The 24,803-nt window shown below is 49.4% G+C and overlaps 1 protein-coding gene across 4 annotated transcripts in view; it reads left to right on the top strand.

The window, feature by feature from the left end:
* The window catches only part of PIK3C2B (phosphatidylinositol-4-phosphate 3-kinase catalytic subunit type 2 beta), a 78,753-nt gene that overhangs the window by 44,625 nt on the left and 9,325 nt on the right, over nucleotides 1-24,803 (top strand). For all 4 annotated transcript variants that reach the window (XM_032288884.1, XM_032288886.1, XM_032288885.1 and 1 more), the window contains 15 exons: nucleotides 4,029-4,196; nucleotides 4,758-4,869; nucleotides 6,488-6,630; nucleotides 7,878-8,066; nucleotides 9,758-9,851; nucleotides 10,321-10,415; nucleotides 10,862-11,042; nucleotides 11,821-11,928; nucleotides 12,894-12,986; nucleotides 14,093-14,222; nucleotides 15,491-15,627; nucleotides 21,324-21,493; nucleotides 21,985-22,141; nucleotides 22,504-22,613; nucleotides 24,158-24,359. In XM_032288884.1, coding sequence (XP_032144775.1) covers nucleotides 4,029-4,196; nucleotides 4,758-4,869; nucleotides 6,488-6,630; nucleotides 7,878-8,066; nucleotides 9,758-9,851; nucleotides 10,321-10,415; nucleotides 10,862-11,042; nucleotides 11,821-11,928; nucleotides 12,894-12,986; nucleotides 14,093-14,222; nucleotides 15,491-15,627; nucleotides 21,324-21,493; nucleotides 21,985-22,141; nucleotides 22,504-22,613; nucleotides 24,158-24,359 — 2,089 coding nt within the window. The remainder of the gene's footprint in view (nucleotides 1-4,028; nucleotides 4,197-4,757; nucleotides 4,870-6,487; nucleotides 6,631-7,877; nucleotides 8,067-9,757; nucleotides 9,852-10,320; nucleotides 10,416-10,861; nucleotides 11,043-11,820; nucleotides 11,929-12,893; nucleotides 12,987-14,092; nucleotides 14,223-15,490; nucleotides 15,628-21,323; nucleotides 21,494-21,984; nucleotides 22,142-22,503; nucleotides 22,614-24,157; nucleotides 24,360-24,803) is intronic.

Below are 24,803 nucleotides of genomic sequence, written 5' to 3'. Positions count from 1 at the left end.
CTGAGACAGAGTCTTGCTTTGTTACCCAGGCTGGAGTGCAGTGGTGCAATCTCGGCTCACTGCAACCTCCGACTCCCAGGTTCAAGCAATTCTCCTGTCTCAGCCTCCCGAGTAGCTGGGATTACAGGCATACGCCACTATGGCTAGCTAATTTTTTGTATTTTTAGTAGAGAAAGGGTTTTGCCATGTTGGGCAGGCTGGTTTCGAACTCCCAATCTCAGGTGATCCACCCGCCTCGGCCTCCCAAAGTGCTGGGATTATAGGCGTGAGCCACTGTGCCCAGCCAGGCTTTTAACCTCATCTTGACCCTTTCTCTCTCAACAAATTGCTTAGAGACTATCAGGCAGCAGCCAGTCCTCGCAACACCTAGTCTCAAGTTCTAGTCTCTTTACCAGTCTACAAATGCATCTGCTATTGTATAGCCTTCCTCTCAACGTTATCAGAGGCAGCTCCACCCCATATGCCTGGGTCCTATCTCCCTCCGATTCATGATCTTGCTCTCTTTGGTCTTACTCTGCAGCATATGAACATGTTTAAGCCTTTCTCATCCTAAAAAGACAAAACAAAAATCTCCCCTTTTATCCTGCACTCCCCTCTACCCACTGCCTTATATTTCTTCGTCTTAAATTGCCAAGCTTCTAGAAAAAGCATGTCTCTTTTATTCTAGATCCAAGTTCATCCATTCATTTACTGACCAAGAATTTATTGAGCACCAGCTTTGAATCAGGCAATGAATTAGGCCTAGAACCCACTGGAGGCTGGTTTATGATCACTCTCACTCCATGAGCACCAGTGACTTTCTTGCCCATCCAAAGGGATTTTCCAGCCCTATCCTCCTGGAGGTTCCTGCTGCACTTGTTATCCAGTCAATCTCTTTTTTTTTTTTTTTTTCTGAGATGGAGTTTCGCTCATTACCCAGACTGGAGTGCAATGGCACGATCTCGGCTCACCGCAACCTCCGCCTCCTGGGTTCAGGCAATTCTCCTGCCTCAGCCTCCTGAGTAGCTGGGATTACAGGCACACGCCACCATGCCCAGCTAATTTTTTGTATTTTTAGTAGAGACAGGGTTTCACCATGTTGACCAGGATGGTCTCGATCTCTTGACCTCGTGATCCACCCGCCTCTGCCTCCCAAAGTGCTGGGATTACAGGCTTGAGCCACCGCGCCCGGCCTAATTTTTGTATTTCTAGTAGAGATGAGGTTTCACCATATTGGTCAGACGTCTTGAATTCCTGACCTCATGATCTGCCTGCCTCAGCCTCCCAAAGTGCTAGGATTATAGGCATAAGCCATCGTGCCGTGCCTGAAGCACAGATTAAAGAATGAGGAGGGTCCTGGGGAGGCCGAGGATGCAAAATAAGTAGATAAAGAATCTGGAAATGCTAGAAGGGATGGGTCATTTTACAGATGGACATCTGGGAAAATGGCCTTCACACTTAGGTAATTCGTAGAGCAATAAAGGTGTATATGACCAGGCATGGTGGCTCACACCTGTGGTTGCCGCACTTTGGGAGGCCAAGGTGGGAGGATCGCTTGAGTGCAGGAATTTGAGACCAGCCTAGGCAACACAAAGAGGTCTTATCGCTACTAAAAAAAAAGTATTTATTTATTTTATTTTTTAATTTTTTGAGATGGAGTCTTACTCTGTCACCCAGGCTGGAGTGCAGTGGTGCAATCTTGGCTCACTTCAACCTCCGCCTCCTGGGTTCAAGTGATTTTCCTACCTCAGCCTCCTGAGTAGCTGGAACTGCAGGTGCGTGCCACCACGCCCGGCTAACTTTTTCATATTTTTAGTAGAGATGGGGTTTCACCGTGTTAGCCAGGATGGTCTTGATCTCCTGACCTCATGATCCGCCTGCCTCGGCCTCCCAAAGTGCTGGGATTGCAGGCGTGAGCCATGGCGCCCGGTCCCTACCTTGAATTTTAAAGGCCAGTCGCCTGCCTAGAGCCTTGCAAAGGGCGTTGTCTTGCACTGCCCATCCAGATGCCCTGAATGAGACTTCTTGGCTCTTCATGGTCAAGACTAAGACATTTGGGAGAAGGCGTGCCAGGGTTCCCAGGACAGGCTTTGGTCCAGTCATTCTCTCCTTCCTACTGTAGGTGCAGCCTTGGGCAGGTCCTTCAACCCAGAATGGCTGTGAGAATACGGCCTACCCTACAGGATTGTTTGAGGGACACTTAGGACACTGTAAAGAAAGTACTTGGCACAGGCTTCTGAGCTGGGCAGCCCTCTTGTTTCAGTTTCTCTGTTCCAGGTGACTGACAGAGTGGCTGATACCTGGGGATACATGTGCATGAAAATACCATCTGTATAACCCAGTGCCAGTGCAGTAACCACAGCGTCACATAGCAAAAAGTAGTGTGCACACATATCCAAGTGAAGCTATGCTCCCCTTTTCCCTGATGAGAAACTGGGGCACAGAGATGGGAGTTAAGTTGCCCAGGATTGTGAGTGGTGGAACCAGGACTGGCACCAACCAGCACATTCCAGGAATCCTTCATGGAGGAGGCAGCCTATGTGATGTGATGTTGTTGAATAGGCTGCAGGAAGGAGAGGGGGTTTCTCAGGGAGGAAGGTAAGGGCTGCAGCTAACATAATGGTTATCCTGACTAACCCCTGGGTGAAGGTCTGTGGGAAAGGTTTTGGAATACCAGATATACCCAAGGACTGAAGGGAAAGGGGCCTTAGCTTCGTCTCACTTCCCTTTTCCTTAAGACACGAAGCCGGAAGCTTCTTCCTTGGATGAAAAGAAAGGGCTAAGCCTCTCCCCTTTGCTGTGGGGTCAGCTGATTCTCTGCCCCACTGTAGCGGTACAGGGATCAGCTAACTCTCAAAATAGGCCCAGCAGCCCTGCTTTGTCACCTCCAGCCAAGCCCTGGCCTGGCATATTTGCTGGCTGCTGGAGGGGCCCTAATTATAGCTGTGGGCCCCCCAGGGCAGAGGCAGCTGGGACAGAGCAGAGCTCTGCCAGTTTGTGGTAGGCTGGAGGGAGTGCCTCACTTAGGTGCAGATTCCTCTGGAGGAGTGAGGGCAGCGGTGGAGGCAGGTTGCTTTATCATGAAACTGCTAACCTTGGGGGTGGCCACCCTGCCTCTGTGCCCTCTGGCGTAGAAGTTGCTGGGCCCTGGGCTGGCCAGGAGGGTGTGACAGTATGGACTTTGGCCCAGGGACAGTTTCTCTGAAAGGTAATATGGGTCCTCCCTGCCTTTCCACAGCTCCCCTCCCCTGGGTACTTCACCCCACCCAGCAGTTCCTTATCCCGAGCTTGGAGGGAGTGGCTGGGTGTGATTCAGACCAGGGACCTGGAGGGAACTTCAGGGCTTGAGGAGTGGTGGGGCTAATGTGTCTCAGTGCTCTTGGCCCTGCCATTGGCTTTCTCACTACTGGGGGACTTGGAGAAGCCCCTTCTCTTTGAATCTTTGAAGTCCCTTTGGCTTTGAATCTCTCTTGGGGGTAGGGGTGAGGAAAAAGCCATCGTGTGTCCCTGGGGCTAGGTGAAGGGACTTGTGTGAGGACAGGTGAGAGGGCTGTGGGGGAGGGTGAACTGAGGGCAGAGAACAGGGTGCTTCTTCCTGGTAGCTCTCGGCGAGCAGTGGGGGAGGGATGGGGACTGTCAAAGGGAAAAGGAGGACAAAAGGAGTAGCTTTGTGGACCTTCTCCAGAAATTCTAAAATGAGGAAAGGAGCAAGGCTGACAACGTGGGGCGCGTCATCACCTGAGGTCCGAGGTGGCTCTGGCTAAGCGGGTTCTGTCCAGGCCCCACTGGTGGCCTCACAATCAGGGGATGTCTGCCTCACTCGGCTGCAAAGCTCCGAGGACACCACATTGTGCTTCTGGGAACATCCAGTGGGGGTTTCGCCTAGTTTGGGACCTCTCCTGGTTCTGCAGGAGGAGGGCTTCCCCAGGGAGTATGTTTAAACCCTGAGAGGGAGGCTGAATCCTCAGCCTCAGCTTGACTTCCTAGACCACCTGTTGCTGGAAGCCACAGGAATGGCCCCTCCTAATTTGACTTCCTGTTCTCTGTAGGATCTGCTTCCCGGTGCAGGTGAACCGGCTGCCTCGGGAGACTCTGCTGTGTGCCACTCTCTATGCTCTGCCCATCCCCCCACCGGGGAGCTCCTCAGAGGCCAACAAACAGCGGAGGGTGCCCGAAGCCTTGGGCTGGGTCACTACCCCACTCTTCAACTTCAGGCAGTATGTGAGCCCCAGGATACAGCTTCTTGGCCTTGGAAGGGGAGGAGGGGGACAGAGAAAGGGGCCCGGCTGCACTGGCCAGTGCCAGTGTCCTTGGGAGGGTTGGCCATGGCCATGTGGGGCTCACTGGTGAAGTACAGAGGGTCCCCAAGCGCAGAACTGGTGACCAGGACTATTTATGTAACCAAGAGCCACTGAGTGGTTCCGGGGGCACAGGACTGTTGAGGATACATGGAAGAGCAATGCTTTGGTAATATATCATCTGCTCCTGTCATTAGAAGAACGCTAGAGGTCATGTAGCCCAGCCTCCCCACCTCACAAAGGTATCCCTACCACCAAGTCATCCAGACCAGGCTGTGGTGAGCTCACAAGGCCTCTTGCGGGGCACGAGCTTTTACAGGACTTGGGAGAAGGAAGCGACTATGGTCTGCCGGGAGAATGACAGAGGGGAGTTGGATGGTAGCTTCAGACAGGAAGGCAGATTTTTGGATTGGGGAAGCAGGAGAAAAACCTCTCTGCTTAGCCATTTTAGCGGCTCTTCCCACCCTCCTTCCTTCTTAGGGTCCTGACCTGTGGCCGGAAGCTTCTGGGTCTGTGGCCAGCAACACAGGAAAGCTCTAGTGCCCGCTGGAGTGCACCGAACTTCCACCAGCCAGACAGCGTCATCCTGCAGGTGAGGCTGTAGCTCTTCCCTCCGTTCACCAGCAAGACCATTCCAGTCAACTCTATGTTTTTCCCATTGAGATCTGGGCTGGGACAGCAAGGGAGCGAGAATGCTAGAACTTCCAGCATGGGATGGTGATGTGACTGAAGCAAGCGAGTGAATATGGTTAGATGTTGAGTGGGAGGTGAGCTCCGGGGTATCCATCTCCTATCTCCTGGGTTGAATTTATTTCATGGAGCCTGAAGATAGGGTCTGAGACCCTCTGCATTCAGGGCTCAGCTTCTGAGTCCCTTGCATTGAATCCTCATACTTCTGAGTCTGATCAAACCTGACCTCTGCCCTCTTGCGGCCTGAGGGGACACCTTTCCCCCAGCCAGTGACGCAGTGCTTTCACAGGGTGCACCTCTTCTCCAGGGAGAAGAGAGGAGCTGTTCATGTCCACAATCTAGTTCCCAGTTCCCAGCTTCCCTTTCTAGTGGTTATGAGATACTTTGGTATGGAGTATGAATGGTGACATAGAATGAAATACAGTGATATAGCATGAAAGCTCCCAGGCAGGTGTTTTTTCTTTTTTGAGACAGGGTCTCTGTCACCCAGGCTGCAATGCAACTGCACAGTCTTGGCTCACTGCAAACTCTGCCTCCCAGGCACAGATCATTCCCCACATTAGCCTCCCAAGTAAATGGGACTACAGGTGCACACCACCACACCTGGCTAATTTTTGTCTGTCTTATTTACTACTCTATGCCCAGAGCCTAGAAAATGCCTGGCACATGTTCAGATTCAATAGATATTTGTTGAATGAGGCTGCGTGCGGTGGTTCACACCTGTAATCTCAGCACTTTGGGAGGCCGAGGTGTGGCGGGGGGATCACTTGAGGTCAGGAGTTCGAGACCAGCCTGGTCAACTTGGTGATGCCCTGTCTCTACTAGAAATACAAAAATCAGCTGGGCATGGTGGTATATGCCTGTAATCCCAGCTACTCGGGAAGCTGAGGCATGAGAATTGCTTGAACCTGGGAGGCGGAGGTTAAAGTGAGCCGAGATCACACCCCTCCACTCCAGCCTGGGTGACAGAGCAAGACTCTGTCTCAAAAAAAAAAAAAAGATATTTGTTGAATGAAAGAAAGTAGAGGTCCTTTGGAGAACTGGCTCACTCAGCTCTGATAGTCACTTTAGTAGGATGAACGTCTGGTGGCATAGAATAGGGACCCAGTGTTCCAGGGCCTTCTCTCAGCGTGTGGTCCTGCCTCCCCTCTGGCAGCAGTGCCCTCCAGCACGCGATGGAAGGCTCCCCGGCCTCAGCCTGGATGCTGCCCGTGGTTCAGCCAGGTGACACTTGTGTTGAGAGTTCTGGCTGGGGCTTGTCCCCTCACCAAGGTGCATCTCCACCGGCCCGCCTCCTCACATGTCCATTCTTTTTCTCTTTTTGTTTCTCTCTCATTTTTTGCTAAGAGTTATAGCTGGAAAGGACTTTAGAGATCACCAAGTCCAACTGGGTTATTTTACAAAGAACCTGAGGGAACGTGAGGGAGGGACAGGCCGGAACGCTGGGGTGAGAGAAAGAAGTCGAGAGTCCACCCACACTGCCTGTTCTCTCTCCTCACGTCCCTGATCCCATCCCCCAGATTGACTTCCCCACCTCGGCCTTTGACATCAAGTTCACCAGCCCCCCTGGAGACAAGTTCAGCCCCCGCTATGAGTTTGGCAGCCTCCGGGAAGAAGACCAGCGCAAGCTTAAAGACATCATGCAGAAGGAGTCCCTGTACTGGTGAGGCCCAGGCCCCCACTTCATCTGACCTCCCAGCACTGGGTCCCGTCCTCCTGTTTAGGGAGTGGAGGTGGGAAGGGGTGGGCATTGCCACCTTGGCAGGAAGTGGTGGCAGCCCCCAGGCCTTTGTCCATCAGTGGACACTAGGAAAAGTGGAGAAGTCAAGGTCAGGAAATTAGAGCTGAGAATACCCAAGTCCCACCCTGGGAACTTGGTCCAGACTCCGCTACCCAGGAGGACCAGAGCTGTGCCCCACACCCCAGATGTGCTGTCTACTACCTTCTGTCCACGGGGGCAGCTGCCCCACCACCCTGCCTGCACCTCCTGCCCTCGCCTCCTGCCCCTGCCACAACAACAGACTTTGAAATTTTCTGGCCCTGTCACTTTCCAAAAAGGATCGGATGTCCAGGCGAGCTGGCAGCTCTCAGGGGTGAACGAGTCCAGGCTGATCTCATCCTTGGGGCTGCTGCTTTCACAGGATTGGAGAAGGAGGGGTGGGACTGGAGCTGGAGGAGCTAGAGGGACCCGGTTCCCCTGTCTGCTCTCTGTTTACCTCTCTGGCTCCTGGCAGCCCTGTGCATGTGTGGTGTGGGGGGGGGCATGAGAGACACGGGGCTCATCTCTGTCCCTTATGTCCACCCCAAGAAGCTGGAGTAGCTGAGTGACTGCAGACCTCCCTTCCCCCACACTGCCGACTGCACTTCATTAGCCCCTCAGCTCCCTTCTCCCATTAGACACCTGATCTCAAGCAAGGCCCAATTAGCTGCGGGTCCTTGAAAGCCGACAGCTGGTCCCAGGAGGCCTCTCGGTGGCGGTGGTGGAGACCCTGGTGTGGGGGGACCACTGCCCTCTGGTGGTTCTACTTGAGAAGGGTGCCCTCAGGGCCTCCACAGGAGGGGTGGCAGATTTGGTGCCCTTGGCCCACGCATTCTGCCTGCATCCAAGATGTCCCTGAGTTGGGATCAAAGGTAGGAACTTGAGCCCTGTTTCCTGAACTTTGCTTCATATTGGAATCACCTGGTGATCTTTGGAATATACCGATGCTTGGCTTCCCAGCCATTCGGACATAACTGGTTATCAGGTGTGACCAGCCATGGCGAGGGGGTTCACGTACCCCCTCAAGTGGCTGTCATTGCAGCAAAGCTTGGGAACCACTGAATTGCAGTGCGTGCAGACCCTAACCGACACTGTTCTCTCTCACTGCCCCCTACCCTCCTGCCACCTTCTCCTTTCCCTGTGCTCGCCAGGCTCACTGATGCTGACAAGAAGCGCCTTTGGGAGAAGCGATATTACTGCCACTCGGAGGTGAGCTCGCTCCCCCTGGTGCTCGCCAGCGCCCCCAGCTGGGAGTGGGCTTGCCTGCCCGACATCTATGCTCTCCTGAAGCAGTGGACCCACATGAACCACCAGGATGCCCTGGGGCTCCTGCATGCCACGTGAGTTGTAACACCCGCCTTTTCTGACCAAGTGACCCTGTAGAAGCCAGGGCATGGCACTGCCCATCCCGGATCTGAGCCAGCCCTGGGGAGCATGGTAAAGTGGGTGTGAATATTCAGGGATTTTCCATTTCTCCTTTTTGCTTTTTCTTTCTCATTTTTTGCCCCAATGTTATATAATGTGGTCATTTTTCAAACATACAACAAAATTGAAAATTGTACAGTGAATACCCATGTGCCTATCACCTAGATTCTATCGTTAGCATTTTCTCTGTGTGCTGGATCGTATATGTTTCATTTATCCATCCCTGTATCCATCCATCTATCAACCTTTTTTTTTGCTTTTTTGAGACAGAATCTTGCTCTATCCCCATGCTGGAGTGCAGTGGCACGATCTCCGCTCACTGCAACCTCTGCCTCCTGGGTTCAAGCAATTCTCCTGCCTCAGACTCCTGAGTAGCTGGGACTACAGGCATGCACCAATTTTTGTATTTTTAGTAGAGGTGGGGTTTCACAATGTTGGCCAGGCTGGTCTCAATCTCTTGACCTTGTGATCCACCTGCCTCGGCCTCCCAAAGTGTTGCAATTACAGGCATGAGTCACCGTGCCCAGCCTATCCATCGTGTTTTTTTATGCTTTTTTTTTTTTTTTTTTTTTGAGACAGAGTCTTGCTCTGCCACCCAGGCTGGAGTGCGTTGGCATGAATACGGCTCACTGCAGCCTCAACCTCCTGGGCTCAAAAGCAATCCTCCTGCCCCAGCCTCCAAGTAGCTGGAACAACAAATGCACACCACCACACCTGACTAATTTTTTAGACTTTTTGTCAAGATGAAGTCTCACTATGTTGCCCACGCTGTTTTCAAACTCCTGGGTTCAAGCAGTCTTCCCTCCTTAGCCTCCCAAAGCGCTGGGATTACAGGTGTGAGCCACCATGCCCAGCCTTCGCATACATTTTGAAGTAAATTACACACACCATTAAACTCCCTGCTTTGGCGTGCACATTATTAACTAGAGCTCAATGTTTGTTCTGTTGTTTTTTTTTTTTTTTTTTTTGGGCAAACTTTTACACAAGCAAATACCCAAACTTTACTTATACACTGGTTCTCTGTGGACCCAAGGCTTCCAGTCTCAGATCTGTTAGGGCTGCCTTTTCTAGATGGTACCCAGGATTTTCTGATTTTTTCTTGCCACTCTCAGTAATCAAATGTACTGATTCATGTGACCTGCCTTTAGGAGTTTTTGAGGCAATGGTTTTGTTAAAATTCTGTGATTTTCTGTTATTTGCTTGGTACCTTTTGCATGAAACGATGTTACCAAGACAAAATAATGCTTTTACCCACATCAGGGCCCTCCAGTGGTGGGAATTTCTGGCACAGTGGGAGTCAGGGGAGAAATCTTTGGGAGTAGGGTTGAGGACTTTGTCTCATTTTCTTTAAATCATCCAAAGAGTAAAAGTGGCTACCCGATTGCTCCCCCGTGGTTCAAGGTAGACTCTGACCATGAAGGAGGCTCATTCCCAAGGGTTGCTGTCCAAGGAAGGTGCTAAAGATTCTTCTAGTGACTTTGGCAGAATCTAGGGCCATTGCACTTTCTCTCTCCATGCCTCTGAAGCCCAGGGGTGAGGGTGCTTGGCTCACAGCTGTGCCTCAGCCTGCAGCGAGGTTGTCAGGGCACTGGGCTCTGTTTTGCAGCTTCCCGGACCAGGAGGTGCGTCGTATGGCTGTACAGTGGATTGGCTCACTCTCAGATGCCGAGCTGCTGGACTACCTGCCCCAGCTGGTACAGGTGGGTGCACTGGTCTTCCCTCCAGTTCTGCTGGTCCCATCTCCAATACCCCAAGTGAGTCTGCATTCTGCCCTTTAGAAACCAGAGATCCCAGCCAGGTGCAGTGGCTCACGCCTGTAATTCCAGCACTTTGGGAGGCTGAGGCAGGTGGATCATGAGGTCAGGAGTTCAAGACCAGCCTGGCCGATATGGTGAAACGCTGTCTCTGCAAATAATACAAAAATTAGCTGGGCGTGGTGGTGCACACCTGTAATACCAGCTACTCAGAAGGCTGAGGCAGGAGAATAGCTTGAACCCAGGAGGTGGAGGTTGTAGTGAGCTGAGATCGCGCCACTGCACTCCAGCCTGGGCAACACAGCAAGACTGTCTGAAGAAAAAGAAACCAGAGATCCCAGTGCAATAGTGACAGGTGTAGATTACAGGCAGTTAACGAAGCTTCATATTCTCTTTCTCCCTTTCTCCTAAACAGGCCCTAAAGTATGAGTGCTACCTGGACAGCCCGTTGGTGCGCTTCCTCCTGAAACGAGCTGTGTCTGACTTGAGAGTGACTCACTACTTCTTCTGGTAAAACTGTGTGTAGAAAAGTGGGAGGTAGACACGTGTCTTTCATGTAGGAGTATTTCACTCTTAGGCACGCAAGGGCGAGGAGCTGAGTTGTCTGGGCTTCGGGATGTTGCTGACTTCCCATGTGGCCTCAGGGGCCTCAGCTCACCCCCATGTAACATAGTGAGGCTTATTCCTGTCTCTCCTCTCCCACACATGGCAGAAATAGAAAGGAGAAACAAGTTGCAAAGGGGCTGTGAACTTTGCTTAAAGACAGAATGAGGGCACAGACTGGGGTATGGGCACAGGTGAGCATCTCCATTTAAGCCATACATACAGAATATTTTCCCTCCCAAGTTCAGGGTGGGTTTTGCAGTGAGTTGGAGCTGGGCCTGACTCCGTCTCCCCCTGCACCCTTGCCTTTGATCGCTGGAGTGCCCTGACTCCTGACTCCCTCTGCCTCGCAGGCTGCTGAAGGACGGCCTCAAGGACTCTCAGTTCAGCATCCGCTACCAGTATCTGCTGGCAGCCTTACTGTGCTGCTGTGGCAAGGGGCTCAGAGAGGAGTTTAACCGCCAGTGCTGGCTTGTCAACGCCCTGGCCAAACTGGCCCAGCAGGTCCGGGAGGCAGCCCCATCGGCAAGGCAGGTGAGTGGGGTGACGCTGCCTCTACCCATTTCTCATCCAGGGCTTTGGCAGCCAGTTTCTTCTTGGGAATCCTGATCAACAAGATTCCATGCAATGATTTCTGACGTCGGAGCTGGGAGCAGATGACTCTGGAACCTGTAGGCCATAAACAGGCAGTCCACAAGCTGGATACAGCCCGTGGATGTGTTGTTTGGCCTGTAAAATATTGACATTTTTATTTAGCTGTTTGTTTTAAAGGCTAAGCACAGTTATATAAGTTGTTCACTGCACAAGAGCACTCAGCCAGAAGGGGCAAGTGAGGGCTGAAATCCAGCCATATTTTGTTCATGCTGTGACCCATGGCTCAGGCCTGCTGCCACCCAGAGTGGACACCTTTATCTGTTTGTACGAAGGCACTATGACCAGCCAGCAGTGTTCCTGGTTGCTGACATTTAAAAATGGAGAGATTTCGTATCAACGTCCAGATTGTTAGCTTTTCTTGGCAAAAGCCTGAGCAGCTCTTCCCCCTTAAAAGACAGCCTACCCTCTTGGTGCTCCGGGGGCTGCTTCCTGCCGTCCTGCCCTCTGCTCCCCTCTGGAGCGATCTGGTCTTGCTGCTTGTGTACTGTCCCAGGCTGAGGTTCAGGGGGTCCTCCTTAAGGATCTTCTGGATGGTGTCCACACTTCTCAGGGGGTGATTTTCATGCCATCCACTGCTGAGAACCCACCCCGGGAGAGGTCTGGTTCTCAGTACGGGCCGTCCATTTCACCCCTGCCAACCTCCTCCCCTTCTTTCCAGGGAATCCTCCGCACGGGCCTGGAGGAGGTGAAGCAGTTCTTTATCCTCAATGGCTCGTGCCGTCTGCCGCTCAGCCCCAGTCTGCTGGTTAAGGGAATCGTTCCCAGGGTGAGTGACTGGTGGGTTTGGGGCTGTCAGCGTGGGAGGGCTCAGTGGAGGTGAAGTCCTCACTGACCAGGCACACAAGGGTGAGGAGCTGAGTCGTCCGGGCTTCAGGTTGCTGCTGACTTCCATGCGGCCCTGGACTAGCATCTTTTCCTCAGGGGTCTCAGCTCACCTCCATGTAACATAGCGAGGATTATTCCTGCCTCTCCTCTACCCACGTGTGGCAGAAATATAAAAGAAACAAGATGCAGAGGGGCTGTGAACTCAAAGACAGAGTGAGGGCACAGACTGGGGTATGGGCACAGGTGAGCCTCTCTGTATAAGCTGTAAAGTAAGAGAGAGATTAGGAAGAAAGGCATATCTGTGGCCTCTTCCCATTCCTAATGTGTATGGACTTTTACAAGCCTAACAGCTTGCAGGGTAGAGGAACTGGGTTGGAGGCTGGGCGGCTGGGCTGGTGTCTTTCTTTGGTGATGTTGCGGATGAAGTCGGGGGTGGTGATGGTGACAGCAGCTGTCATCTGTCATTGGTTGAGGACTCTCTGTGCCCAGCCCTGTTCTGAGTGCTTTACGTTGGTTATGGCATTTTATCCTCACAACTCTTAGGAAGTTGGTACTCTTGGGAGTCCCCTTTCACAGAGGAGTAAACTGAGGTGTAGATGGGACATGTGACTTACTAGAGGTCACACAACTAGTAAGTTGTGTGCAGAATGAACTAACAGGATGAGCAGTCAAGTGCTAGAGCTGAGGTCAGTGCCGAGCATTTTATAACAAACTGAATTGGGATGAGGCCTCTAATGAGAGAAGGGAGAAAGTTGGGTTCCTGAGAAATCCGGAAGAAACGGTGAGCAGGTCTCGGGTGGGCCGGCAGCAGCGGGGAGCAGCACCTTGATCTGGAGTGGAGAGGTCATTTTCCTCTCCTGGCACAGGCCACTCTGACCCTCGTCACTACCCTTTTCACCACGGCAGGACTGTTCCTACTTCAACTCCAATGCTGTCCCCCTCAAACTCTCCTTCCAAAATGTGGATCCCCTGGGTGAGAACGTCCGTGTCATCTTCAAGGTGAGAATACTTTACTCAAGTCTGGTAGACCAGGTTGAGGGAGAGGAGGAGGCAGCCTAGAGTGGCTAAGTAGGCCCTGGGTGGTTCCCTTCCCACTGTTCCATGCTGTCTTGATGCAGGAAAGACGATCTGGTGAAAAAGGATTTAGACGAATTCTGCATGGCCCCAGAGGCCTAAGAACAGAGTGTTAGGCATAGGGAGGCAACTGACAGCTCAGTATCCCGAAGTGCTTTCTAGGAGGCAGAGCTCCCTCAACAATGGATTGGGGAAGGTGGTGACCTGCTTGTCCCTTGGGTATTCAAGCAGAGGCTGAATGCCATGTGACGGGGCTGTCTAAGAGGAAATTAATATATCAGATGCAGATCCAACTAGATGAACCCTAAGGTCCCTTCTGACTCTGATGTAACCACAAATTCTGAGATGTAAATGATAGCGTCAGAGCATATTATCTACTGGGGGAGACAAAATACATGCACATGACTTAGTAACTTACATGTTTGCTGTGTGCAATTCCAAATCCAAAGTGTAAACATTCAAGTTTAAAAAAGGCCTGATGGGCCGGGTTCATGCCTGTAATCCCAGCACTTTGGGAGGCTGAGGCATGTGGATTACTTGAGGTCAGGAGTTTGAGACCAAGATGGTGGGACCCCATCGCTACTAAAAAGACAAAAAAAATTAGCTGGGCATGGTGGCAGGCACCTGTAATCCCAGCTATTTGGGAGGCTGAGGCATGAGAATCATTTGAACCTGGGAGACGGAGGATGCAGTGAGCCAAGATGGCACCACAGCACTCCAGCCTGGGCAACAGAGTGAGACTCTGTCTCAAAAAAAAAGCCTGATGATCAGAAGGGCTGCATGTAGAAGCAGACCGTGAATTTAATTCAGATGGGCCCGTGGGATTGAGGGATGAGCCAGAACAACACATGGGTAAAATGGGAAGGTTCCTGGGCCATCTTTGACCTGCTGTGAGCTGAGTGAGCAGGTCAGGGGGTGTAAGGCAGGGGAACTCCCCGTTACTGTTAGTTAGGGCCAAGGTTGCCCATCTGGGAGACTGAGATCTGGGAGGCAGTGGAGATGGGATCTTATCACTGTCTCCCTCCATTCAGTGTGGGGACGACCTTCGCCAGGACATGCTAACGCTGCAGATGATTCGCATCATGAGCAAGATCTGGGTCCAGGAGGGGCTGGACATGCGCATGGTCATCTTCCGCTGCTTCTCCACTGGCCGGGGCAGAGGTCAGTGGGGAGTGGGCGTGAGGGTCGTGGAGGGGACCCCTTTGCTTATTGTCCTTTTGCCCATTGCCAACACAAACTGTGTCCTCCTCCAGGAAAGTGAAGAGGGAAAGATTATTTCATGAGAAGCTGTGGAATGGCCTTAAAAGGGAGGCATGGGAGAGAGACCGTTATAAAGTAAAACAGACTTGGCACCAAAAGCAGCCAAATGTGTAGACTTTGGATCCTGATTAAAACAAACCAATTGTAAGGAAATATTTTTTGGCTGGGCATGGTGGCTCACGCCTGTAATCCAATCCAAGCACTTTAGAGGCCAAGGAGGGCGGATCAACTGAGGTCAGGAGTTCAAGACCAGCCTGACTAACATGGTGAAACCCCGTCTTTAAAAAAAAAAAAAAAAAGGAAACATTTTTTGGGCCAGGCATGGTAGCTCATTCTTGTAATCCCAGCACTTTGGGAAGCTGAGATGGGAGAATTGCTTGAGCTCAGGAATGTTTGAGACCAGCCTAGACACATAGTGAAACCTCATCTCTAATAAAAATTATTAAAAAATTAGCTGGGCCTAATGGCAGATGCCTGCAGTTCCAGCTCCTTGGGAGGCTGAGGCAGGATCACTTGAGCCAGGAGTTTGAGGCTGCAGTGAGCCCAATCACACCATTGTACTTCAGACTGGGTGACACTGAGCAAATATATATATATATATATATACATATATGAGAGAGGGAGACAGACAATTGGGGGAAATTTGAACATAGATTGAGTTAAAGAATTATTGTTAACTTTTTGGATGTGACAATGGCATGGTGGCTATGTCCTTGTAATTACACTTGAAATATTTATGAGTGACATAAAGTATCAGGGATTTGCTTTAAAATACTCCAACCAAGGTGGCAGGAAGTGGAGAAACAGGGTTGTGTGACTGCAAACAAGATTAGCAAAATATTGATCATTTTTGAAGCTGGGTGATAGTTACATGTGAATTCATAATACCATTCTTTTTTTCTTATATATGTATTTTAATTCCCATAATAAAAATGAAAAGCAAAGGGAGCAGCAGCTATAAACTAGAGAGAACAAAAAGACGCAGTATGGCAAAGGAAGTGTGGGAATGACCGTCCTTTCCATGGTCACTGTTTTCCTGTTGTTATCAGACTTAGTCCAAATGCCTTACAGCTTAATTTATAGGGAATCATGAGCACAGTTCATATAATCCTTTCCCTGCAGACCCCTCATTCTGGTCTGGAGCATGACCCCCATTTCTCCCCTCGCAGGGATGGTGGAGATGATCCCTAATGCCGAGACCCTACGTAAGATCCAGGTGGAGCATGGGGTGACCGGCTCGTTCAAGGACCGGCCCCTGGCAGACTGGCTGCAGAAACACAACCCTGGGGAGGACGAGTATGAGAAGGTAGGATTGGGGGCTGGGAGTGCAACTGGGGTGCGTGTGCCTGATGCCGGGACACAGTTCTTTAACCACAAGACCCGCACTTGCACAAAGAAGACAGCTCAGCTTTGTTGGCAGAAGGACATACTCTTTCTTGGTTGTCTGGTGCCTCCAAATACCTAAGGATGACTCACTCAAATGGCTCTTGTAAGCCGGCTGAGAAAATCCCCTGGTACTGGACTGAGAAACCTTCATCAAGTCCCCCTGGCAGATTAAGTCTTGGAGGAGGGGCCAGCTTTTGGGAGCCTACCTGTATCCCATCCAATGGTGGATCCTGTTCAAGTTCCCTTGTGTTCTCAGAGGGTTCAGTGGTACTTTGTAGAATCAGAGTTGGTTGGAAGAGACTTTAGAGATCATTTTGTTCCAGCCCCTTCTTTTCATAGGTGTGAATTAAGATTTACTCACTCATTCCTAGTGTTGGAGCTGGTTTGTGGCAAGGCTGCAACTCAAAGCCAGGATTGAGGTTAGATATGAGACAGAGATGAGAGAAAAGAGGGCTGACTGGTTCCTGATGAAGGAAGATCAGAGTAGAAGTGGAGCTTTCCTGGGTGGTAGGGCCTTGGTGGCCTGCTGGGGTTCATGGCCTGTTCCCAGCCTCACAACTCTAGTCTCTGGGTTAATTAGGTTGAGTGAGTGAGGTAGAGACACTCGGAGGGAACAAGTCACAATAACCAAACTCCTAAGAGACTGGCTATATGCCAGAATGCTAATTCATACGATTTTAACTTCAAGGGACCCAAATACTAATTTATATTGATCAATGCACTTTATCCTGGAGGCAAAACCATCATGGGTAGCCAAAGTATAATCAGAACATTGTTTAGTGAATTTGTAATTAGATGATCTTAAATGGCTTTAAGGGCTTTTATTCCCCAGGGTTTCGTTCCTGACCTGCTGGGCTCTCTTTGCATTCTTCTTGTGCCAGCTCATCCTCTCTCATTACTTCAGCTACCACCTATAATGCTGATGACCTCCAGAGGCCCTCCTCTAGCCCTCTTCTCTCCCTCCAGGTGGCTCTCCAGCCGCCTTCTTGCTGGACTTTACCACCTGTTTCACCCATGTCTCAAACTCAGTGTAGGCAAAACTGAGCCCACTGTTCCTCCCCTGCCTCTTGAAACCTGCATTTTGTCTTTGCTGTTAGTCAATGGTGTGACTCTCTCTGTGCATTTACCCAAGCCAAAGCCACAGTCTTCCCGATGCTTCCTTCTGCCTCACTTCTGCTGTACCAAGCTCTGTTTATCCGTCTTCCCAACTGTCTCTCAAGTATGTCCTCCTCTTTCCATTTTCTTACTATTGCTTTTGTTCAGCTCTTTGCTCTCTGTCCCTGAACCACTGGAATTCCTCTCCGTCTAGAGCCAGTATCTGCTTGATTTCAGAGTTTTTTTTTTTAGACGGAATTTCACTCTTGTCACCCAGGCTGGAGTGCAATGGCACGATCTTGGCTCACTGCAACCTCTGTCTCCTCGGTTCAAGCAATTCTCTTGCCTCAGTCTCCCTGGTAGCTGGGACTGTAGGTGCGCACCACCACACCTAGCTAATTTTTGTATTTTTAGTAGAGACGGGGTTTCACCATGTTGGCCAGGATGGTCTCGATCTCTTGACCTCCCAAATATCGGAGACTACAGGTGTGTGCCACCATCCCTGTCTAATTTTTCTATTTTTTGTGGAGGCGGGGTTTTGCCATGTTGCCCCGGCTGGTCTTGAACCCAAGGGTTCAAGTGATTTGCCCACCTCAGCCTCCCAAAGTGCTGGGATTACAGGCATGAGCCACCACACCCAGCAATGCTGGTAGTTTCCTATGACAATTTCCAGAAGAAAGAAACTAAAGATACATTTCTCTTGGCCACCTACTCAACAAGAGAGTATCCTACACTCTACACATGATACCCCTTTAATCAGGAGGGAGAGTGCCCCTTGATGGAGTGAGACTTCTTGCCAGTAAGTGGCCAATGCCCTGTATAACTTAGGGAGGGGAAAAGAGCTTAGTCATTTACCCACAGGCACACAGCTGTTTTCTCAGCCAAAACAGGATTCATTTAAGGTAGAAAGAATATCTGTGACAGGCAGCCTGCTTGATCTCTCCTTGCTTTCCTCACGCCTCTCTTACCCCCATTCCCTATTCTTACCTAGCCTCCCCCACTTCCTCAAAACAAGAGATGGCAAAGCAGCAGTCCAACCAGGCCCACTGGAATTATCCTTTAATTTCATGGATGCCACTTGCTGTAGGTCATGGACCAAGATGTCCAAAATTATTCCTGAGCACTGATAGAAATTACTTAGACCTTCTTTGAGGTCAAAATTCAGCTATCATGGTAGGCAGTGCTTGAATGAGAAAAGGGTTCTGGTATATCTTCAAAATGAGTCCTAAAGAACATACTGAGTACTTGTAAGCAGAGGACATAAAGTGCACTTCTGACCCAAACAAATGGCCTTTTCACATGTACTTTATGAGACTCTGGGAGAGAAAAGCAACCAGGTGCTTCAGAATAGGTTTTTCGTATTTAATTCTTCATGGCAAAATAATGAAGTTCTAATGAACTATTTCTCCTGAGGTTTTAAAATTGTCGAGAGTTATTCTGTTTAAAAAAAAAAAATAACAGGCCGGGCGTGGAGGTTATGCCTGTAATCCCAGCACTTTGGGAGGCTGAGGCGGGCGGATCACCTGATGTCAAGAGTTCAAGACCAGCCTGACAAACATGATGAAACTTCGTTTCTACTACAAATACAAAAATTAGCTGGGTGTGATGGTGCACACCTGTAATCCCAGCTATTTGGGAGGCTGAGGTAGGAGAATCGCTTGAACCCAGGAGGCAGAGTTTGCAGTGAGCTGAGAACACGCCACTGCACTCCAGCCTGGACAACAGAGCGAGACTCCATCTCAGAAAATAATAATACTAAACCTCTTTAAGCAATAGATTTTGCTTGGATTTTCCTTAAATATATATATATATTATGCAGGCAAGACACTGTAAAAGTTCATTTCAGAAGAACCAGTGGAAGAATTTAAATTTGGCACTATGATCAACACTACTAAATTAGTAGAAATAATGATATATAAAACTTACCAACAAAAGAACCCTCAGCAGAATAGCAAAAACTTTGCTCAGGACATTTGAGGTCAAATGGAAGACAGAAACTGTTTTCTTATAAGCCCCTAGAGGCAGATTAGGTAAAGCATGGATAGTAGAGGTAAAGGAGAGAATGGAAATAAAACTCAATATTATGTAGATTTGGGCCTTATTTTTTAGCTTTTTTAAAATGTTGGGTCTTTCAGGCTGGTTTTGCTTTGTATTAGATCTGTATAGTTTAATGACTTAGTTATATATTTAAGCTACAATTAATCTTTTTTCTTTGGTGATATTTATTTCTTTGCCTTTTTTTTTTTAACAACTTACAATTTTTAGATGTTTTGTTGAATCTATTTAGAGCTTCACCATAGCAATATGTGTTTCCCTTAAAACACTGCAGACAAATATACTAGGAGTGTGCCTTTTAATCTTTACTAGTTATTGTGAGATTGCTGTGTAAGCTAATAAACACATTTGTAAATACATTGTTTGCAGGAAGAAAACTTCTGAGTTACAGCTCAGGAAAAGCCTGCTGAATTTATGTTGTAAACATCACTTAACACAGTATAAAGATGAAAAGACAACAAAAATATCTTCATACTTCCTCATCCCCTCATTGCTAAAACCTTAAACTGGAAGAACCTTAGTCCCCTCTCTTTCCTCTTCCTCTTCCACTTCCCACTTATTGTCACCTTGTAATGAGAGCCCTTGGATTATGGATCCGGATAGAGAAATGCTTACAGATAATCATTAACCCACATACCAGGAACTTACACTTAAAGATGGGATGCAGTTGTAAAGTGCTCTATAATACAGTATAACTGTTAAAAGCAAGGGTTGACTCTGTTTTATTTTGACGTGGCATGTCCTGAAATAAATATTCATTCAATTAAAATAAAAGAAAAAAGAAAGACTATCTGTGACAGGGAGAGGATCTGATAGAGATCCAAGTCAGGACTGAGAGTTACGCGTTATGCTCCTTATTAAGTGCTTTTATTCATTTATTTTACTTTCTTAGAAATAGTCTTCCTGAAGGTGAATGCTGTGATTTCTTTATAACCTTTCTATTCTTAGTTTCCAGTGGATTCGTCGTCAGGTTGTCGTTCGACAAGTAGTGGGGTGGGTGCATTCTGTGTGGAGCTGGTTTTGCAACGGGCCTTGTGAAATAGTCCAGAAGCTGTTAGGAGAACAGATCTATAACCCCATGGGACCAAAAGGGCAAAGTGAGCCCTGTATGAACAGAGGTGACAGTGCATGTGTAGGGTTCAAAGGAGGAGGAGTCAGTGTGAGCTGGGAAGGTCTGAAAAGATATGGGACTCAAGGTCATTGAAGGATGAATGGGTGGAAATTTAAGGAATAAGGCAAGGAGGGCGGGCATTCTCTATCTCGTAAGCTTTCCCTCATTCCCAATTTCATGCAATCCTAGCTGGCTATGATGATCATTGCCCTCTGCTGATGTCTTTCCTGAGTTCGTAGGAATTCTACAAACCTCACAAGGAGGACTTAGAAGGCAGAAGTGGTCTATTTCCTGATTCCATGTATTTTTTCTTCCTGGAAAGACAGATAAGGGGACAGATGTTGACCAGACAAAATAAGATGGATTCAGCCAGGTGTGGTGGCTCACGCCTGTAATCCCAGCCCTTTGGAAGGCTGAAGCGGGTCGATCATGAGGTCAGGCATTCGAGACCAGCCTGGCCAACATAGTGAAACCCTGTCTCTACTAAAAATACAAAAAATTTAGCTGGGCATGGTGGCACCTGCCTGTAATCCCAGCTACTCAGGAGGCTGAGGCAGGAGAATTGCTTGAATCCGGGAGGCAGAGGTTGCAGTGAGCAGAGATCGCACCACTGCACTCCAGCTGGGTGACAGAGCGAGACTCTGTCTCCAAAACAAAAACAAAATAAGATGGATTCAACCCCTCACCACTTCTCGCCTGCTTTAAACTCAGAAATATCTCTAACATATTTTACCGACTAGAGATGTCTGATTTTCAAGTGTAAAACACTCTCTAGACGTGTTAAGTTGCCTCAGCTCCTCAGCTCTTCTTTGGAGTGCAGTGACTTTAATTAGATTAGCATTTAGCTGTTACCAAGAACTCTGGAAATAGGAATTATATTTGGGTCAGGAAGAAGGATGATAGAGTTCTGAGCAGGGTCAGGAAGAGATCCTTAAGTTGGCTGTCTCAGTGGCTGTACCTAAAGTCATCACGGCCGGTTGAGGAGGCTGTAAATGTCAGTCTTCCCATTTATTAAGGTTCCCTTAGTCTGGGCTGATCAAGTCTGGGCTATAGGATCAGTCTCCTGTCTGTCCAACCAATCTCCCTAGGAGAAAGAAAAGATGATGTTCAGATGAAGTGGTGAAGATATACATATAAGCCTCCATCTTCTTCTCTATAACACATGGGAGATGTTTCTGTGTGCGTACGTGTGTAAGTTAGTACATGATGAAGGATGAACAGGCAGATGTGAGACCCTGTTGGGGTTCACAAAAGAGAGAGACCAGGGCTGGCTGAGTTCTGTCTGGCTGTGGCCCCTGGAGTCCTTCCAGGCCAGCTTTATGTCCTCTCCTCCCATCTGCCTTGACCCTTCCCAGGCTGTGGAGAACTTTATCTACTCCTGTGCTGGCTGCTGCGTGGCCACGTACGTCTTGGGCATCTGTGACCGACATAATGACAACATCATGCTGAAGACCACTGGTCACATGTTCCACATTGATTTTGGCCGCTTCCTGGGCCATGCCCAGATGTTTGGCAACATCAAGCGGTAAGTGATCTCCCGAAGCCAGGTTGTGAGTGGAGGGCGAGGAGGTGAGCAACAGTGGTTCAGAGCTGGGACACAAACCTGTGATGGAAGCAGCTGGGCCTCAGACCGTGGTCCCAGGGCTGAGCAGCATTGGAGGAGAGGAGACTGATAAAGAGGTCAAGTCCTTGCAGGGAACTTGCAGAAGAATGTGGGGACCAGCTATTCTTCTCTACCAAGGACCGAACAAAGGGAAATGAACACAAACTGTAGCAAAAGGGAATCCAATTAGATAATCAGAAAAAAATACGGCCAGCTCACAGATAAGGAACCAATGAAGGATATAGAAATCTTTTAAGATTAAGGTAGGAAAGGAACAAAGAAAAAAGTTAGAGCCCCATCTATCCAGTTTGGACACATGACGAGGGATGAGGGAAACTGCCCCCTGGTGCAGCCCATATGGCGGGCTTCCTCCTCCATGTTGACCTTCTACCTGTATGTTCCCCTTGGCTCAGGGACCGTGCCCCCTTTGTCTTCACCTCGGACATGGCGTATGTCATCAACGGGGGTGACAAGCCTTCCAGCCGCTTCCATGATTTTGTTGACCTTTGCTGCCAAGCCTACAACCTCATTCGCAAGCACACCCACCTCTTCCTCAACCTTCTGGGCCTGGTGAGGAGCTCCATCCCTTTCCGAACACCTCCTTCTTATTACCTGGCACCATCTTTAAGACTTCCCTGTCTTGCTTCAGGGGATTTCTAGAGATTTACCTCTCTGAGCCCCAACCGAATACCTGCCTGCCCTAGATAAAGGCAGGGACCCGGACTACCTGAGGACGGTGATGTCTGTGTAGGTGTCTAACTCCCTGCCCCAGCCCCTCAGTTCCTGTGGCCCTCCAGCCACTGCCCACAGCATCTGTCCACCACCCTCTAGAAGGGTTAGGGAGCCTAGCTATAGAAAACCTTGCCTTAGGGTGGAGAAGCAGAGAGAATTCTCTCATTACAGCCACCCTCTCTTTGTTCTGCTCCTTCTAGATGTTGTCCTGTGGGATCCCGGAGCTCTCAGACCTGGAGGACCTCAAGTATGTGTATGATGCCCTGAGGCCTCAGGACACAGAGGCCAATGCCACTACCTACTTCACTAGGTAACACCCTGAGTGAATCAGCACTGCCCACCCTGAGTAACTCCCAGCCTGCCGGATTGGCAGGAGCGGGACTGGGAAAGAGGAAAGGCCTAGCTCAGAGGGTAGAGCCTAGAGTTGACCACGTGGATATATGGTCCTAACCTCACCCATGATTTAGGTAAATCATTTTGCTTCTCTCAGCCTTGGTTTCCCATCTGTGTTTTGGCGCTAACCTTTGTACACAAGGGTATCACTGTCAACCTTACCTACATTCTCACTAGGTCCCAGTCAAATACTTTGTCTGTGGGGCAATGTATAATGTGGCTTTTGTAATAATTTCTTTTTTTTTTTTTTTTGAGATGGAGTCTCGCTCTGTCACCAGGCTGGTGTGCAGTGGTGAGATCTCAGCTCACTGCAACCTCTGCCTCCTGAGTTCAAGTGATTCTCCTGCTTCAGCCTCCCGAGTAGCTGGAACTATAGGTGTTCGCCACCACACCCAGCTAGTTTTTCTGTTTTTAGTAGAGACAGGGTTTCACCTTATAGGCCAGGATGGTCTTGGTCTCTTGATCAAGCTCGTGATCCGCCCACCTCGGCCTCCCAAAGTGCTGGGATTACAGGCGTGAGTGACCATGCCCAGCCTGAGCCACCGTGCCTGGCCAATAATTTTTAAGTTTTGTTTTTTTTTTAAGACGGAGTCTTGCTCTGTCACCAGGCTGGAGTGCAGTGATGCAATCTCGGCTCACTGCAACCTCTGCCTCCTGGGTTCAAGTGATTCTTCCGCCTCAGCCTCCCGAGTAGCTGGGACCACAGGCGTATGCCACGATGCCCGGCTACTTGTATTTTTAGTAGAGCCAGGGTTCACCATGTTGGCCAGGATGGTCTCGATCTCTTGACCTCGTGATCCGCCTGCCTTGGCCTCCCAAAGTGCTGGGATTACAGGCGTGAGCCACCACGCCTGGCCTCTTTTTTAACTTTCTTGGTCAGACCCTTCCCCCTTGTGAAAACATAAGAGTTCCGCGATTCAGTTTCCTCATATTTGACAATGGTTTTAGGCACACTGTGTATGAAAGCAAGGATGTGTCTATCTATGAATGCCTACAAAATATTGTCCATGTGATAATGTTCTCCGTTATATTGTTCACTCTTTTTGGAACTCAGAGAATTACATTTTCTCTGTTAGACCTCCTAACACAGGACTTCTTCCTCTGAATTGAAATCTCTAGATTGAACAGTGCTTGGTAAGGTTTTATTTTACTGAACTTTGAAGTTTTTTCGCCACAATATTTAGACATTTACACAGAGTTCCTAGTTCCTTTCTACCTTGGTTTGATCATCTTTGGCTCAGGTGGGTAGCCAGGGGAGGAGATAAGACCCTCGTGTTTACATGAGCAAATTGTATGAGATAATTGTCTGCCAATCATTTCCTTGAGGAAGATATGACAGAGGAAAAGGATTTGATCTGAGCTGACTGTCTCAAGAGTCAGGATTATTCCTTGGAACACCCCTGTTGAGGCAGCAGGAATTTGGGTTCATGGTTATATCCTCTTTTCTCATCCTCCTGCCAGGTTGATTGAGTCCAGCCTGGGCAGTGTAGCCACAAAGCTCAATTTTTTCATCCATAATCTGGCTCAGATGAAGTTCACGGGCTCAGATGACCGGCTGACCCTCTCCTTTGCCTCCCGAACACACACTCTCAAGAGCTCTGGCCGCATCAGTGATGTCTTCCTCTGCCGCCATGAGAAGATCTTCCACCCCAGCAAAGGCTATGTAAGTTTCTCCAGTTTGACCCTCTTACTTGCTCTCTGCTGACCATGGCTTATTGAGGTCCTGACTTTTTTCACACTTGCACAGTGGGCACTGGAGTGGACTGAGTGTCCTGTGTTGGGAGCAGTCCCGGACCACTGCCCTCTCCCTCGCTCACGTGACCTGCCTAGAACTGGGGAGCTGAATTGGATGGTTTATTCCCTCTGAGTCAAGGGTCCTGGCAACATATGTGGGAAGTCTGCTTTCAGATTCCTGTGTATATGCTGTCTATCGTCTGTCTGCTCTGGAGAGACTGTTGCCCTCTTCCTTCTGGAACGTGCTTGTTCCTTTAGTGCGCGCGCGCGCGCGCACACACACACACACACACACACACACACACACACAACTTCCAGACCTTTCCTACACACACACACACACACACACACACACACACACACACACACACAC

This window comes from Sapajus apella, unplaced genomic scaffold, assembly GCF_009761245.1.
Source record: "Sapajus apella isolate SASKATOON/1434 unplaced genomic scaffold, GSC_monkey_1.0 scaffold22, whole genome shotgun sequence".
NCBI lineage: Eukaryota > Metazoa > Chordata > Mammalia > Primates > Cebidae > Sapajus > Sapajus apella.
The sequence above is the reverse complement of the archived record's forward strand: the minus strand, read 5'-3'. Positions and strand labels throughout refer to the sequence as shown.